This window comes from Corvus hawaiiensis, chromosome 7, assembly GCF_020740725.1.
Source record: "Corvus hawaiiensis isolate bCorHaw1 chromosome 7, bCorHaw1.pri.cur, whole genome shotgun sequence".
In the NCBI taxonomy this organism is placed as follows: Eukaryota; Metazoa; Chordata; class Aves; order Passeriformes; family Corvidae; genus Corvus; species Corvus hawaiiensis.
The window spans coordinates 19,828,816-19,842,074 of NC_063219.1; the positions used below are offsets into that span (position 1 = coordinate 19,828,816).

Genomic DNA, 13,259 nt, shown 5'->3' on the forward strand with positions numbered 1-13,259 from the left:
CACTCTGTTAGTTACTACATAGGCCATAATTCACGCAAAGGCACAGAGGTGTGTACATCTATACCTGCGTACAAAGTTAGGATGAAACGTTCCCCTTGAGTTCAGTGGAATACATCAAATCCATTTATGTTTCTCAAAAGGCAGGAGTTGCTCCTTGAGGGCTGTAGGGGGATGGTCTTTCAAGTATGGCAGACTTGAGAGTTCATGAGCTCTGGGAGGTGTCCCACTCAGAGAGGTGCTGGTGACAGCCTGCTGTCATCTGGGAGAGCTCAAAGGGCCTCTCTTGGTACTGCTCTTTATTGGGTCAGGAGATGTGTGGCTTTAGTCATCAGTATGTTTCCATCCTGGCCATAAGCCAAGTTTGTTAACTACCTGAAATTTTGGAGGAAAAAAGTCCAGTAACAATGGTGCCATTTCATTTGTACTGCAGTTGAGGGAGGTAATTCCTGAGATCACAGAGCAGGCCTGAGGAGGTGTGAGAGGGAATGCACCATCACAATTCCCCCATGTCTGAAGTCAGTTCGTGGTGTTCCACAGAGTAGACAGTGTGGTCACCTCTTGCTCCTCTGCCTATACACAGGTTAATGCTGTGTTCCAGTTGTAATTTGAGGGAAATTTTTGGTTACTTAATTGGTTTTGTTAAATGTTAATAATATGTATCAAGAAGGCCTCTGCAACAGTGCTGTCTGTCAAGTTATTCTCCACACAACACCATACAGTTCAATAACTGTTGAAATACTGTTCAATAACAAGCATTAGCCCAATTTACCTTTTGCATTTCAGTGGGCAAGGTGCCCTCATGACCTTCCCTTATCATTACTGTTAACAGTAGATTGTACTCACAGTGAAGAAACATATATAGTGTGGAATGTACTATCGTTACCATATTGATTAAAATAAAGAACTGACGGTCTCCAGCCTGTGGGGAGCTTGTTGATGTGTGAACCAAATTTGGTTCGTGCTGGCAGTGGGTGCTCATGTGAGAAGGATAAGAAATCCTTTGATGGCTAACCCGATCTCCAGTGGAGATGTGCTGGCATCATTCCCAGTGTCATTCCTGAAAAGAGAAAACAGTAGCAACAGTGGATCATGCTGTGTATCATTTCCTTTTTTTGTTGTGGATACTGGTATTTGCCCCATAAATTCATCTTATTAAATCAACTTTTCAATATTGTTTGGTTTCCTTTAAACAAACCTTGTACCTGTGACTTGTCTGTGACATGATAGTGGCAGTGGATATCCTATGGCATCCACTAAAGCAGGAATAGTTTTGATATAGCAATCACATTAACCCGTTCAGTGCATTGTTGGATTGCCCCCCATTTAAGGTTGTCTTATTTCTTTTTAATGTTGCATTGAAATACAGAAAACATTTGATTCAGTCAGCCTCTAGATGCAGTTTCCTGAGCAGTAACTGCACCAATAGTATGTAAGAATGAAGCAGGATTAGACTGCTTTTTTCAGCTGGTTTGTAATCCAACCATAACTTAATTTTTATGCTGAAAACTGAATGGGTTGTTCTGCTCTGGCCAGGGAGTGGTGGCTAATGGGGCAAACAGACAGCTTGTCTGTTTCTGCAAGACTTCTACAAACACAGCTTATTGGCAGGTTTTGCTTATTGCTGCTTGTAGGCTCCAGGGAAGACTGAGGAGTAGCTTGTGCTGCTCCAGTTTGTAATAGTTTGGGACTTGTAGTTGAGAACTGCCATGCTCAAAGCCATTTTATGATGGTCTCTCAGCTGTGAGCCAGCGCTAGATAAAGCAGTGCCTACAAGCAGTACATCGAGTCTTTGTAAGCTGTTGCAATTTCTGATGTTGGCTCTGGATTGGCTTCATCTTTTAGATCTGTATGTTACTGTTTTGTTGTTTTATGTACACATACATACTATACACATACACTATTATAGTGCTGTACCCCTGTATATATTGTATATACTACATCTAGTACTATTATGTGTATAGTATATATGAGCATATATATGAAGCCAAATATAACAGATTTGTACTAAACTTACTATGATCAGCTACTTAACTGTTCTGCCAGTCAGTATTTTGTCATCTTGTAGACAGATGGTTGTGGGCATTATGTAAAGGGGAGTAATTGTTTAATAAGAGCAGGTTGAGTTCTCATCTTTGAGATGCTCTGAAGGGTCTAGCAGCATTTTCTGGTTCTAGTTCTGGAAGCTTCTTGGCCTCAACAACAAATAGTGGCCTAGCATATATGCAGCTAACCTTTATCTTCAGGCTTTGTTGCATCAGAAGGCCTTTCAGCAACGCATCCAGCGAGGGCTGACATCTTAAGTGAAGATAAGCCTCATTTCCTCTGTTGGGTTTGGTGGTGTTTTTTCCCTGCATATTTTTGGCTTTTCCATAGGGTTTTTTCGGTGGACTCGAAACTGTACCCTGCAATTGTGTTATTGACTGTCAGTATCAAACTTCCACTGCTAAATACAAATAGGTGTGCAAAGTCCTTGACCATTTTTGGGGGATGTATCCATCTCCACTACTTACTCAAATACTCATCTGGCAGTATTTTAAGAAAATTTTTAGGAGGTTGCTTGCATGGAAGTTCCCCGGGACAGCATGAGTGCAAGCATGGAGCAAGGAGAGGGGAGCCGTGTCCCAGTGGGAGCTGGCACATGATGCTCTGACTCTTAACACTACTGGCAACTGCAGCAACCAGCGGAGAGCCTGCAAGTGTGAGATTGTGCCTTATCTCCTGCAGCTCCTTATCTGCCCTTTGCATGAGGCAGGGCAGTGAGAGCTACGGCAATGCTGAGAGTGAGAGAACTTGTACCTACCACTTTGAGCCTGTTCTTCTAGTTAACTTAGCTATGGCCACCTCAGGTAAGTATGATAAAATCACTGTTACCAAGACCATCTTTAATTAAAAAAAATTTATTTCACACTTCTATACAAATATCCACAGGTAATTTCTAATCATGGAATGATGTAGCATTCTTAGCTGGTAAAACAAAAGTTTGAGATAAAAATATACCAGTGACATGACTTATTTCACAAGAACCTTAACACTGCTAAGACATTCATGTTCTTAGATGAGGGCCCCAATCTGATTTTGCATTCAGGGGTATTCCTCAAGCTTCTTAGCCCCTGAGTACCCTGGCTTGTGATGCTGCTGAGCTTTTACGCAAGTAAGCTAGAATTCTAGAAGCTCAAAAATTTAGTAACATCTGAATTAATACGTAAGGGTTCATAAAATCAGAGTCATAACATACTGAGATTATCTTGTTTATTAGACTCATCTTTCTTAACACTAAAGGTAGCTTTTTAGGTGACCATACCTTCCAAGAAGGTATATTCAAAGTTATCAATAAAAATAAGATACTTGACAACTGCCCTTCTAGCAGGTTTTTACCCTATGAGGGTAAAAAATACCAAGAGGTTTTTGCATAGTTCATATTACAAGCAATTAACGTGCATACTTTTTGAGCAGAATTTTGTTTCACATGGAATACACAATTGTGAGCTTAATCTTTGTTCTCAAATAGTACCAAGGCTTTAGAACATTGGTAAAAAAGTAAACTCTTTAAATCATTTTCTCAGCTACTCAGTTACTAATTAACATAATGGTTCTACTTTTATCAACATTCAGGTGTTCAAGATGATTCAGTAGTCTCAACGTGGATCAGCTCAGATCCTGACAGTTAAGGTAAATTAGGCATCTATAGCCTCCTTCAAGTGCTGTACAACAGTTGTAGTAGTCAATGCCTTTTGCCAGCCAGGAAGTCCTTATGGAACTGGAAAGCAGCTTCCAAAGGACTTTTCACTTTCTTGCAACAAGTATAAAATGGTATCTAAAACACTACTTCTGCTTGGTGTCCAAATTATTAAATAGTCCACAATAATATACAAATCATGTTACAGGACCTGATGTTATAAGTATCAGGAAAAAAAGCACCCATACACATCATTTGCATAAATATTTACATTTTAGAAAGCACTGGCACCTTCTCTGATTTATTAAAATGCAGTGAAAGCCTCAGGTCTCATAATCTGAAGTTCATAAACAGAAACACAAAAACCAGAACAGTGGATTTAAAAATTCAGTAGTCTCTGGCCTAGCAGTTAGTCAATGATTTATAATAAAAATAAATACAAAAATGACTAAAATATATATACAGAAAGTACATTTAATATTCAAGCCTCTCTTTAAAAAAAACCCAAAAAAACCTGTGTATATTTGTTGTGAGCAAGAATCACACAAGCTGATCTTAAAAAAGAACCCAAAATCAAGCAACATGACCCATTGCACATGTAATTTAAGATTATGCTTTTTGTTAAGCCCTAACTACTGCAGCAGGCAAAGGTTATGACTAAAGCAGCCTTGCAGGTCTTCAGTTATACTTGAACAAAGTGTGGTAAGGCCACTGTGTGTTTATAAAGCCCTGTGCATTGAGGGAACAATGGAGAACTCATCTTGACCTTAATCATGCATTCCTCACATACCTAGGAAGAAGGTCAGGATCACAGGAAAAGGTCTGCTGTAGTGGTTTTGCTTATTTTGCAGAAAAGACCCCAAATCAGCATAGTATTTTCTAAAGTGTGGATCAGATTTAAGGGGGCAAAGAGGCAGTGTGGAAATTAAATAATGCAAATAAAGCCTGTTGAAGCCATTTTAACTGTGCAAATAAAAGCCTCAATATAAGTAGTAATATCTACAATCAAATGGTGAATGTCCGTAGTGTTCACAGGTCTAACTCCATCAGTATTCCATGAATGAAAACCTTAACTTCTGTCTGAATTTTGTGGATAAACAACATTTTTGCCTAAGAATAACTTTCATTTTCATTCCATTTGGTGAACCACTGTTTTGTCTCAAGGTCTTTGCAATTCCCATCTTTGATGTGCCGCTCCTCTTTCCGAATTCTTACAGCGTGATAGCGGGGGACACTGTCTTCGTACCTGGAACGCCGGAAGAACCCGCACTGCGCAGAGGAGGAAAGGAACAGTTAAGGTGGCAGTTGCTGCCAAAGTACTACAATTGTAGAGGCAGTAAATTCTTCCTTCACACAAATATGCAGCTAAGAAAATTGAAAACAAAAGTATGTAGGCCAAAAATGTAGCATACGTAGCTGTAAAAATGTGAGCCAAGAGGTCTGCGTTAGCTGTTCAGCAGCAGTTAAAGACAAAGGGCATGCTCTGACTGTCCATGGTAATCAAATATCTTAAACAGATCCCCTCCAGTACAAAGCTGTTCATTCATCTAATGAGGACATTTAGTGCTACACACAGGAAAGCTGCTTCTCCTGAATCAAAGGTATGTACTTCAGTCTTCCTGTATGGTGACATGATTTACCCTTAAAACCCTACAGAAAGATTTCCAGAACATTGAAGAAAAGTTACCCTAAGGGCCTTGGTTTTCAAAGCACCATTTCAACTTCAGTCACCTGAACTAATTACACATGCTGGATTAGAAATAAGAGTCTTGCTTAGTTTGCCATGGGAAGTCATGCTGGATGAAATCTATAACAGCTTGTTTGTGCTATGCAATTTTTTTATTCAAAGCCTCTGTAAAAACTGATTTTGGATATCAAGGAATGGACTAAAATTAATTTCCAAAACAAAAAGGAGCTATGGCCACAGTATTACAAAGATGATGACTGGTACACACTCAGGATCACTGAGGTCAAGATTCAGGTTAAGAGACATTGTGCCATCCAGCTGTCATTAGACACTGCTGGGGGTAAGAAAATGTTAAAATAGGCACGGTTTTGTTCATAGTATTTAGGGTGCTGGGATTTTGGTTCTCTTTGGTCAATGGTTTGGGGTTTTTTTAATATTAGAACTTACATGGAACTGAATTTTTAAAAATTTACAGTGAGCAAAGACCAAATCTTTAGCCATCTCATAGTTTCATTAAACACTGTTTTGACGTAATTCATTAAGAACTCCTCCCCACCCCCTCATCCCAAGCATCACTTATGGATACAATGTACATGCATGTAATTATGTTAAGTGGAGTAAAGGTTGCTGGAAGCATAAATCATCATGCATCTCTAGGAATACAGCAAAGTGTATTCCTAGAGAAGTACATCGTAGAACTCAGGTAAAAGAGATGTTTCCACAGCAATAAATTCTCATTATGAAAACCCTTCTCCAATGTAAGCATCATGTACCTTTCAGCATGCACTAAAGGTTAGTAAAGCAAATTTACATATTGTCCATGTAGTCTTATCTTTACATCTTAACTCTACAGTGTTGATTCCCATCTTGCAAGCTTAAAGACTTACTTGTAATGTTAAAGCATAAATTTAAAAAAATACTAAACCCCATTGCAACAGATCACCATGTTTTTTAAAGAAATAAATAAGAAGCATTTTAGACCAGGGTAAACACCTCTGTGTGTCCACATGCACCAAAAGCTGAAAATCTGTCAACAGAAGGAGCAAGCAAGTATGATAGCTTGAAATCCAAAAGTTAATAGAACTTATGCAGAAAAAGCTTCATAGTTAGCCACTGCAACCATAGCATGTGCCACAGCTAGAAATTAAAAAATATCATCAGTTACCAATTACAGAAGTAGATCAGTACTATGCATCAGAAGTAAGCCTCTCTTTATCAGATGGCTGAGCATGGATCTCAGCCTTGTGATATGTGGCATCGTAATGATCTTTCTTATTTCTCTTGAAGAAACCACACTACAAGGAAGCAAGGTATTGAGTCAATTTTTGTGGACTGGAAGAAGTCAAACCGATTAAAAGTGATTTAACTCTGTGAACTGTCTTCCCATTATCTCTTCACAGGCCAACCAAAAAAAAAAAATCATCACAAGAACTCAGCTGTTTCTAGATCTGAGAATTTCTTGGGCTAACTTCATCTATATACAGTACCAGAGTAACCTGAGTTATTAACAGAGTAACCTGAGAATATTATTTTAGAGGCATTTTGATAAATTTGTAGGGAATCTGTTTGGAGTTTTTTTTAAGAAAAGCTACAATAAGTATGTCCATAGCAAGTGAAGGTGGCTGTAAAGAGCAGAAAGAAGCCTATACAGAAACCTGTTCATGGCCTAGTGCACAGGACAAAAACACAGAGTGTAAAACAAAACCAGTTACTGCTTTGACCTCTTCAATACAAGCTTTTGTCTTAAACCAGTGATGTATCTGTCTTTGCAGTACAATGTTTGTGCTTCACAGAACAGCACAGTCTGTGCCATCAAAAACAGCATTTTACACTGTGTGTGCATGCGAAAAATGTCTGTATTTTCATGCACAGTAAAACACTAGTAGTTAAGAACCTAACAGCCCACCCAAAGTATTCATTCCTCAGGAATATTTGCAGGAGCAGCTGGGCATTTTTTTAAAAAATAAGGAAATTAGAACTATCCTATGGGAAGTAACCTGCAGCAAATACCAGTTCCTCAAAGCTAACTGCTGCAGTTTCAGTGGAAAAAAACTGACAGGCTATTCTTCACCTCCCCTTCCTTAATAACCTTCTGCTATCCCATAACAGCAAATGCTAACTGCCTACACCTCTAAAAACTAAGAATAAAAGGACTGCTCTGGTATATTTGGGACCATAAATAATTGGCATTTTTACAACGGTCACTAGGTACTTGATTTTTTCTTTTGCAAATAGTTAACCATTTTTTATACCTCTTTTTTTTATTCTTTTAAACTTTCTAAGATAAAAAAGCAATAATACAGAAATTCACTAGCACACTTGGCTATGTATTAATACTGTGCTTTTGGTTATTTTCATCTGCTATCAGTTTAATGGTAGTTCTGATGTTATGAGAGCAGAGCCCTGCTAAAACATTTGTAAACAGCTCACATGAAGTTTTACCCCTAACTGCAGAGGCTCCCATTAGCTGCATCCATCTGTATCAAACTATGGCCTCCGAACATCTGTCTCAAGTTTTGTCCAGAGCTCAAAATACTTCCTTTTGAGGATGTGAAAACAGAAAAATTACATAACAAGTCTGCCCATACAACCATTTTCATTCCAAATGTTGCAAAACTGAGAAACTGATAATGTATGTTTTGTGCAGTTTTGCCCTATTTTGAGTCCCAAATACTTAATCAGTTTGCTATCTTGTCAGTTATACACCAAAAAATAAAAAACAACCAGATGAATAAAAGCTCACCTTCCATAGTAAGAATACCAACAGAGCAAGCATGAGTATTCCAGCAAGGATAGCCACCGCGATGATCCACCACGGAACTCCTGTATAAAGGGCTACCGGTTTTGCAGGAAATACAGTAACACGCACCTAAAGGACAGAAAATGTGCAGGTGGAGGGAGTATATCAGAAGGTACATGGTACATGTTTAATTAGAAAGCTGCAATTTATATAGTCTTATCTCTTCTATAACAAAATGTCTTCTACAAAATGCTTTCAAAGAAAAAGTTCCCACTGGTATAATTTCAATATGGTAATAAATATTTCCAAACCCCTAAAAAAATGATCAATAATTCGAAACTCGGTTGAGAAGTTAAACTTCTAGCTTGTTTTGTTTCAAATTTGTTTCATTCCTGGTGTCTGGAGATAAGCTAGAACAATCACAACCATAACATGTGGTTAGCATTAAACACTGAACCTACCTGAGTAACTTCATTTGTGAGTTTAACATTCTTAGCTGCAGCAGGAACACTGATAGAAGCCCTAACAAGAATGTCAAGGTAATTCATTGTGGAGAATTCCTGTTCCAAAATAAAATATGAATATTAGACACAGAACAGGAAAGAACTCTGACCTTTCAAAAACAGCAGGTAAGAGGACTTACCTCTAAGAAAGTACTGTTCCACAGTCTGGAACGCAGCACAATGGATGCCTTGCTGTCAAAACCCTTCAGGGGACACTTTATGTCCACACAGCGTGCATTCACATTGCAGTTCTGCAATTACAGATTTCTACATGTAAATAAAATCACATCTTCACAGATTGTTTAAACCTCACCTCAAGATTAAAAATTGGATTATATGCATAATACTTACATGCAAGAACTACTATCTGTTTCTACTGACAGCAATGGGAAAATACAATGAAGATGTTATTACTTGCTTATTTTAATGTAAGTAACTGCAGATATTATTTCCTAGTTCTCTCTCACAGTATATAATCTAAATGTTCAAATTTTAAAAGCATCGATACTTGGTTATATAAGAGAGAATTTCTTGCACTCTGCCAGATTCAGAAAAGCCCTCTTTCAAGTGCAGGGGGAGGTATCTGACAAGAATATAGTTGGTGCAATATCCTTACCAAGGTCTTGTATTTTCTTTCTGAGAATAAAGAAAATGCCTTGCTGTCTGTAATCTGCTTCTCTGCAACCTCACGCTTCCTTCTTGAGTTATGGGTTTCCTAAAAGGAAAAAAAGAAGTAAAAAACTAAAAGTAGTTTATCATAAGAATCTTTTAATTCATACAAGCAGAGAAACTAGAGCTCAGTGTTTTCTTCTTCCAAAATCAGCACATGACTGACAGCATTATATATCCCTACTTACCTGCATTTACTGCTAAGAGTAAAATTTGAGATTACCTAAAGAAAGGCCAACAGACTATTTTCATTAATAGGGCAAGGGGAGCTTTATAAAGCTTTCAATGCTATTTCCATTTTTATTTCTAGATAAAGGGTATTAATGGTACTATGCTAAAAGAGTAAAAATGTTCTGAGGTCAGTAGATACAGGGTTTTTTAACTGTATACTAATTACACTCACTGCAAGTTATATTAACTAATGTAATGATCTGACAAAAACAGGTTTATGTGCATGCAGTTTTAATGGTGGAAAATAAGATCATATGGGAGGAGTTTCTAAGATTATATGAAGAAGAAAAAAATGTGGTTCAAGTTTTAGAAAAAAAGATCTTGCTAGATAGGCACAATCCAGGGCTATGAAAATCGCTTTTTATTATATTTGTTGTAAATAAATAAATTTAAGTTCAAGCCCTTTGTCTTTAAAAAAAGTACATGGAATTCCCCCAGGCTGGGAAGATGTTTACAGTTATTTATTGTTTTTCCAGTCAAAACTCAGATGTTTTTATTACTGAACAGTTCTCAGTAATGCTGATGAAATTTGTTAGAACAATCAGCAGTTTCATCCTGTATAAGAGCATATGACAACAGCGCCCATTGCAAAAACAGTCACCATGATGTAGCATCTATCCTTTGGCATATTAGCCTGATTAGCTAGTTATTAGTTATGAAGTCTCCTAATAGGCTTAATCACTGATACATTGTATCAATGTATTGTGCTTGTGAGCTTCTTAAGATAAAAATAAATCCTTCTAGAGGCAAGCTCTGATGACTTACTCTCACTTGCTATGGGGTGCCTTCATGTTGCACCAATTCAGGAACAGAAGATAGGGTAACATACCGCAACATGCAAACTGTTGATTTCATTCTCGGGTTGACAGGAGACTTTTTCCAAGCCTTTGGAATCTATTTTCATCAAATAAAGCAGCCATTTGCCATTACTAATTTCTTTTGGCCATTGGATATCCAGGGAAGCAGTGCCAAATGTTTTCAGTGGTCTGCCCAAGTTAGTTACCTGTTAAAACAAACAAACTTTCTTTGAAGTGTGAAATACTTTTTAGAGGGGTTTTCTTCCTGGAAACATTATTGACTTGGACAAGCTTTAAGCATGCAGCTAACAGGAATACATAACAGGATTAGAATGCCCCAACATGAACTTTTAGTTGTTGATTTTTATAAATCTATCTTCATGTGAAACAGCAACTCCAGTTTTGGGTTAACAAATCAGTCAGTTGCATAACTGAGGCAAACTGCAAGTTTATGAGGAACAAGAGAGAGAACAAGTTCTTGCTCTTGGTAAGCCTGGAAGTTTTTTCCCAACCTCTTTTTTACTTGCTTAGTGTTACTGATCATGATAGCAAATTCTAGATCAGATATTCTACCTGCTGCTGCTATAATACATGCATGCAGGTACAGAAAGAAGTAAAGGATTGACAGAGATGGACTCCTTGATGTATTTTGCAGAAGACCAAGACACTGAAATAAACCCACACATTCAGAGGGGCTCTCGCAGCATCTGCTTGCGCTGGCTCTGTCCTCAGCCTGTTCTTGCACCAGCCAAAGCCTGGGCAGGCCCCAGGCAGGTTCTGCTTTAACTTCTGTTCCCTCCCTGCAGGAGCTTTTATGCCGCACAACTGAATGTGCATGAACTGCTCCAAAGAAAAAGTGTGCAGGCAGCCTCAGGCCACTTCCTCAGAATATGATCATAAAACATCAGGGTCTAAAGAAGCTCTAGTCCACAGTCAAACTGCATGTTCTGATCAGGAAATCAGGATTTTGGGACAAAGAAAGCCAATTTCAATATAGCAACTTTTATAAGTATTCGTATGCATAAATCAAGAAGCTGTGCATTTGATTAAAAGCAGCTGTTAGAATTAATCTAAATTACTCACTCTGAATTCATACTCTATGAGGTTTCCTATATCATCTTCAGATTTCATAGCACTCTCACCAATGATGTTACCTCCAAAATATACCTGAGAAGGCTTAGCAACTCTGTTGACGTGGGGATGGGAAACAGGAATAACCAGATATTAATGAGTCTGCAGCAAAACTGTCCCCAGACCCCCCAATTTGTCATGCTACCAACACTTACCCAGTGAGTGATAAAAGCAATTCAAGAACCACTTTAGCACTGGCTGTAATTGGAGTCAAATTAACTTGAGTGCTTGTTCTACAATGAAAAGGAAACAATGGTGTTTATTTTACAGATTTAGTGGGTTTCTCTTTACTATTAAATTACTTCAGTGAATCAAACAAATGAATTCAAAATGTTTACAACTGTATATCAAAGCACAGTGCAGGTGCACGCACACAATGAAAACTTACGTTTCCAGCTTCAGGTTAATGTCTAAGTCTGTTGTATCAACATTAACTTTAGTGGTACTTAAGATCAGATAAAAGGTTACCTAAACAAGAACGAAGATAACAAAATATATGAGCTCTTTATAAGATACATTGATACATGACATTTTATAGAAATGCACTATTAAGTTCTAGAGTTAAAAAGACAGATTCAAATCAAATTTCCAGTTGCAACACACAGAAACTTTGGATGACTGCAGTCAGGAATGAGATTTTACAACTTAAGTGAAGTAAGTGCAACTTACATTAGAATTTCTTTTGAAAGGATTTCCAAGTTCACACTCTGCTTGAGAACCATTTTGGTTAGCACCACATGTTAGCTGTTTTTCCTGATTAAAAAGAATACATTTACAAGTAAAAGTATGTTGCAAGTATTTTACATTTTTCAGTATTTTTTCTCTTAAAAATACTTACAGGATAACCCCTCATCTCTCTGAATGCAGAGTATGTCAGACTGTCTGGAAAAGTTGCAATTAGTTTAGCTTCATATGCATCTTCACCATCTTTTTGTGGATATTTTACATCAGATGGATTGTTTGTCACTGTTATTTCCAGGGCAATATCTTTCTGGTCTTTCAGAACAAGCACTGGCATGCCATTTTCACTATAGAAACAGAATGTACAGGGTTGTGTGCATTAGGAGAACAAATGTGTATACAAGTTTGCTTCTTACTATGGTTTGTTCAAATAGAATTTCCTCTTATTAGGGGAGAATTACAGTAAAACTATAAACATATGAATAGTCATAGGTTTTTTTCCCCACACCAGTATTTCATCTGACAGTGATGAGTTAAGAGGACCAAACAGGTTGATAAATCCCTCAAGTAATCAGCAGTTTATAGTATTTCTGAACCAGCACTTGCATGTGACTCATGAAGTGCTGAATTTTCTCCAAATCAATCTACTCCCTGCTTTTTTCTTGTGAAGTATACATGGGTTTGGCTTCTGAGTGTGGCACTCACTGCTAAAGGTGTCTGACTGGTGGCAGTAAATAAACATACTTCCTTCTGTTTGTTTTACCCCCGTTCTAATTTCACTGTCCTTCTAGGAAGGAGAGATGCAGCAGGAGTATGTGTTAAAATGAAATGATTACTCTGTTTCTCTGTAACTGCTTCTCTTGGGCTGTTAGACTATACTATATCAAGTTGTCATACAGTCAAATTTCATCTGCAAAATAATTAACAGTGTCACACAATAAACTGCTGCAAGGCTGGTTTAGAATCTCATTTCTCCAGGTGTTAATTTTTTTTTTCTTTTAGCCCACACGTGCACTACTGTGGCCACTTTGTATCCATGCAACTCTGTACCACTTTTCTTCTCAAGCTCATCCCATCTCCCCCCATTCCTCACCCTGACAAATCAATACTTCTACCAAGGGCTGTTTGCCAGACAGAACAAAGC

At 37.8% G+C, this 13,259-nt stretch overlaps 1 protein-coding gene across 4 annotated transcripts in view; it reads right to left on the reverse strand.

Moving 5' to 3' along the window:
* Window positions 1-2,881: 2,881 nt before the first annotated feature.
* Window positions 2,882-13,259, reverse strand: part of ITGA6 (integrin subunit alpha 6) — a 128,132-nt gene continuing 117,754 nt past the window's right edge. For 3 of the 4 annotated variants that reach the window (XM_048310065.1, XM_048310066.1, XM_048310063.1), the window contains 11 exons: window positions 12,273-12,462; window positions 12,104-12,187; window positions 11,823-11,902; window positions 11,590-11,667; window positions 11,387-11,489; window positions 10,336-10,509; window positions 9,223-9,321; window positions 8,747-8,857; window positions 8,565-8,663; window positions 8,107-8,232; window positions 2,882-4,945 (listed from right to left, as the gene is read on the reverse strand). In XM_048310065.1, coding sequence (XP_048166022.1) covers window positions 4,787-4,945; window positions 8,107-8,232; window positions 8,565-8,663; window positions 8,747-8,857; window positions 9,223-9,321; window positions 10,336-10,509; window positions 11,387-11,489; window positions 11,590-11,667; window positions 11,823-11,902; window positions 12,104-12,187; window positions 12,273-12,462 — 1,303 coding nt within the window. In that variant the 3' untranslated portion in view covers window positions 2,882-4,786. Of the gene's footprint in view, window positions 4,946-6,528; window positions 6,659-8,106; window positions 8,233-8,564; window positions 8,664-8,746; window positions 8,858-9,222; window positions 9,322-10,335; window positions 10,510-11,386; window positions 11,490-11,589; window positions 11,668-11,822; window positions 11,903-12,103; window positions 12,188-12,272; window positions 12,463-13,259 lie in introns of all 4 variants that reach the window. The other variant, XM_048310064.1, reaches the window with a different exon arrangement.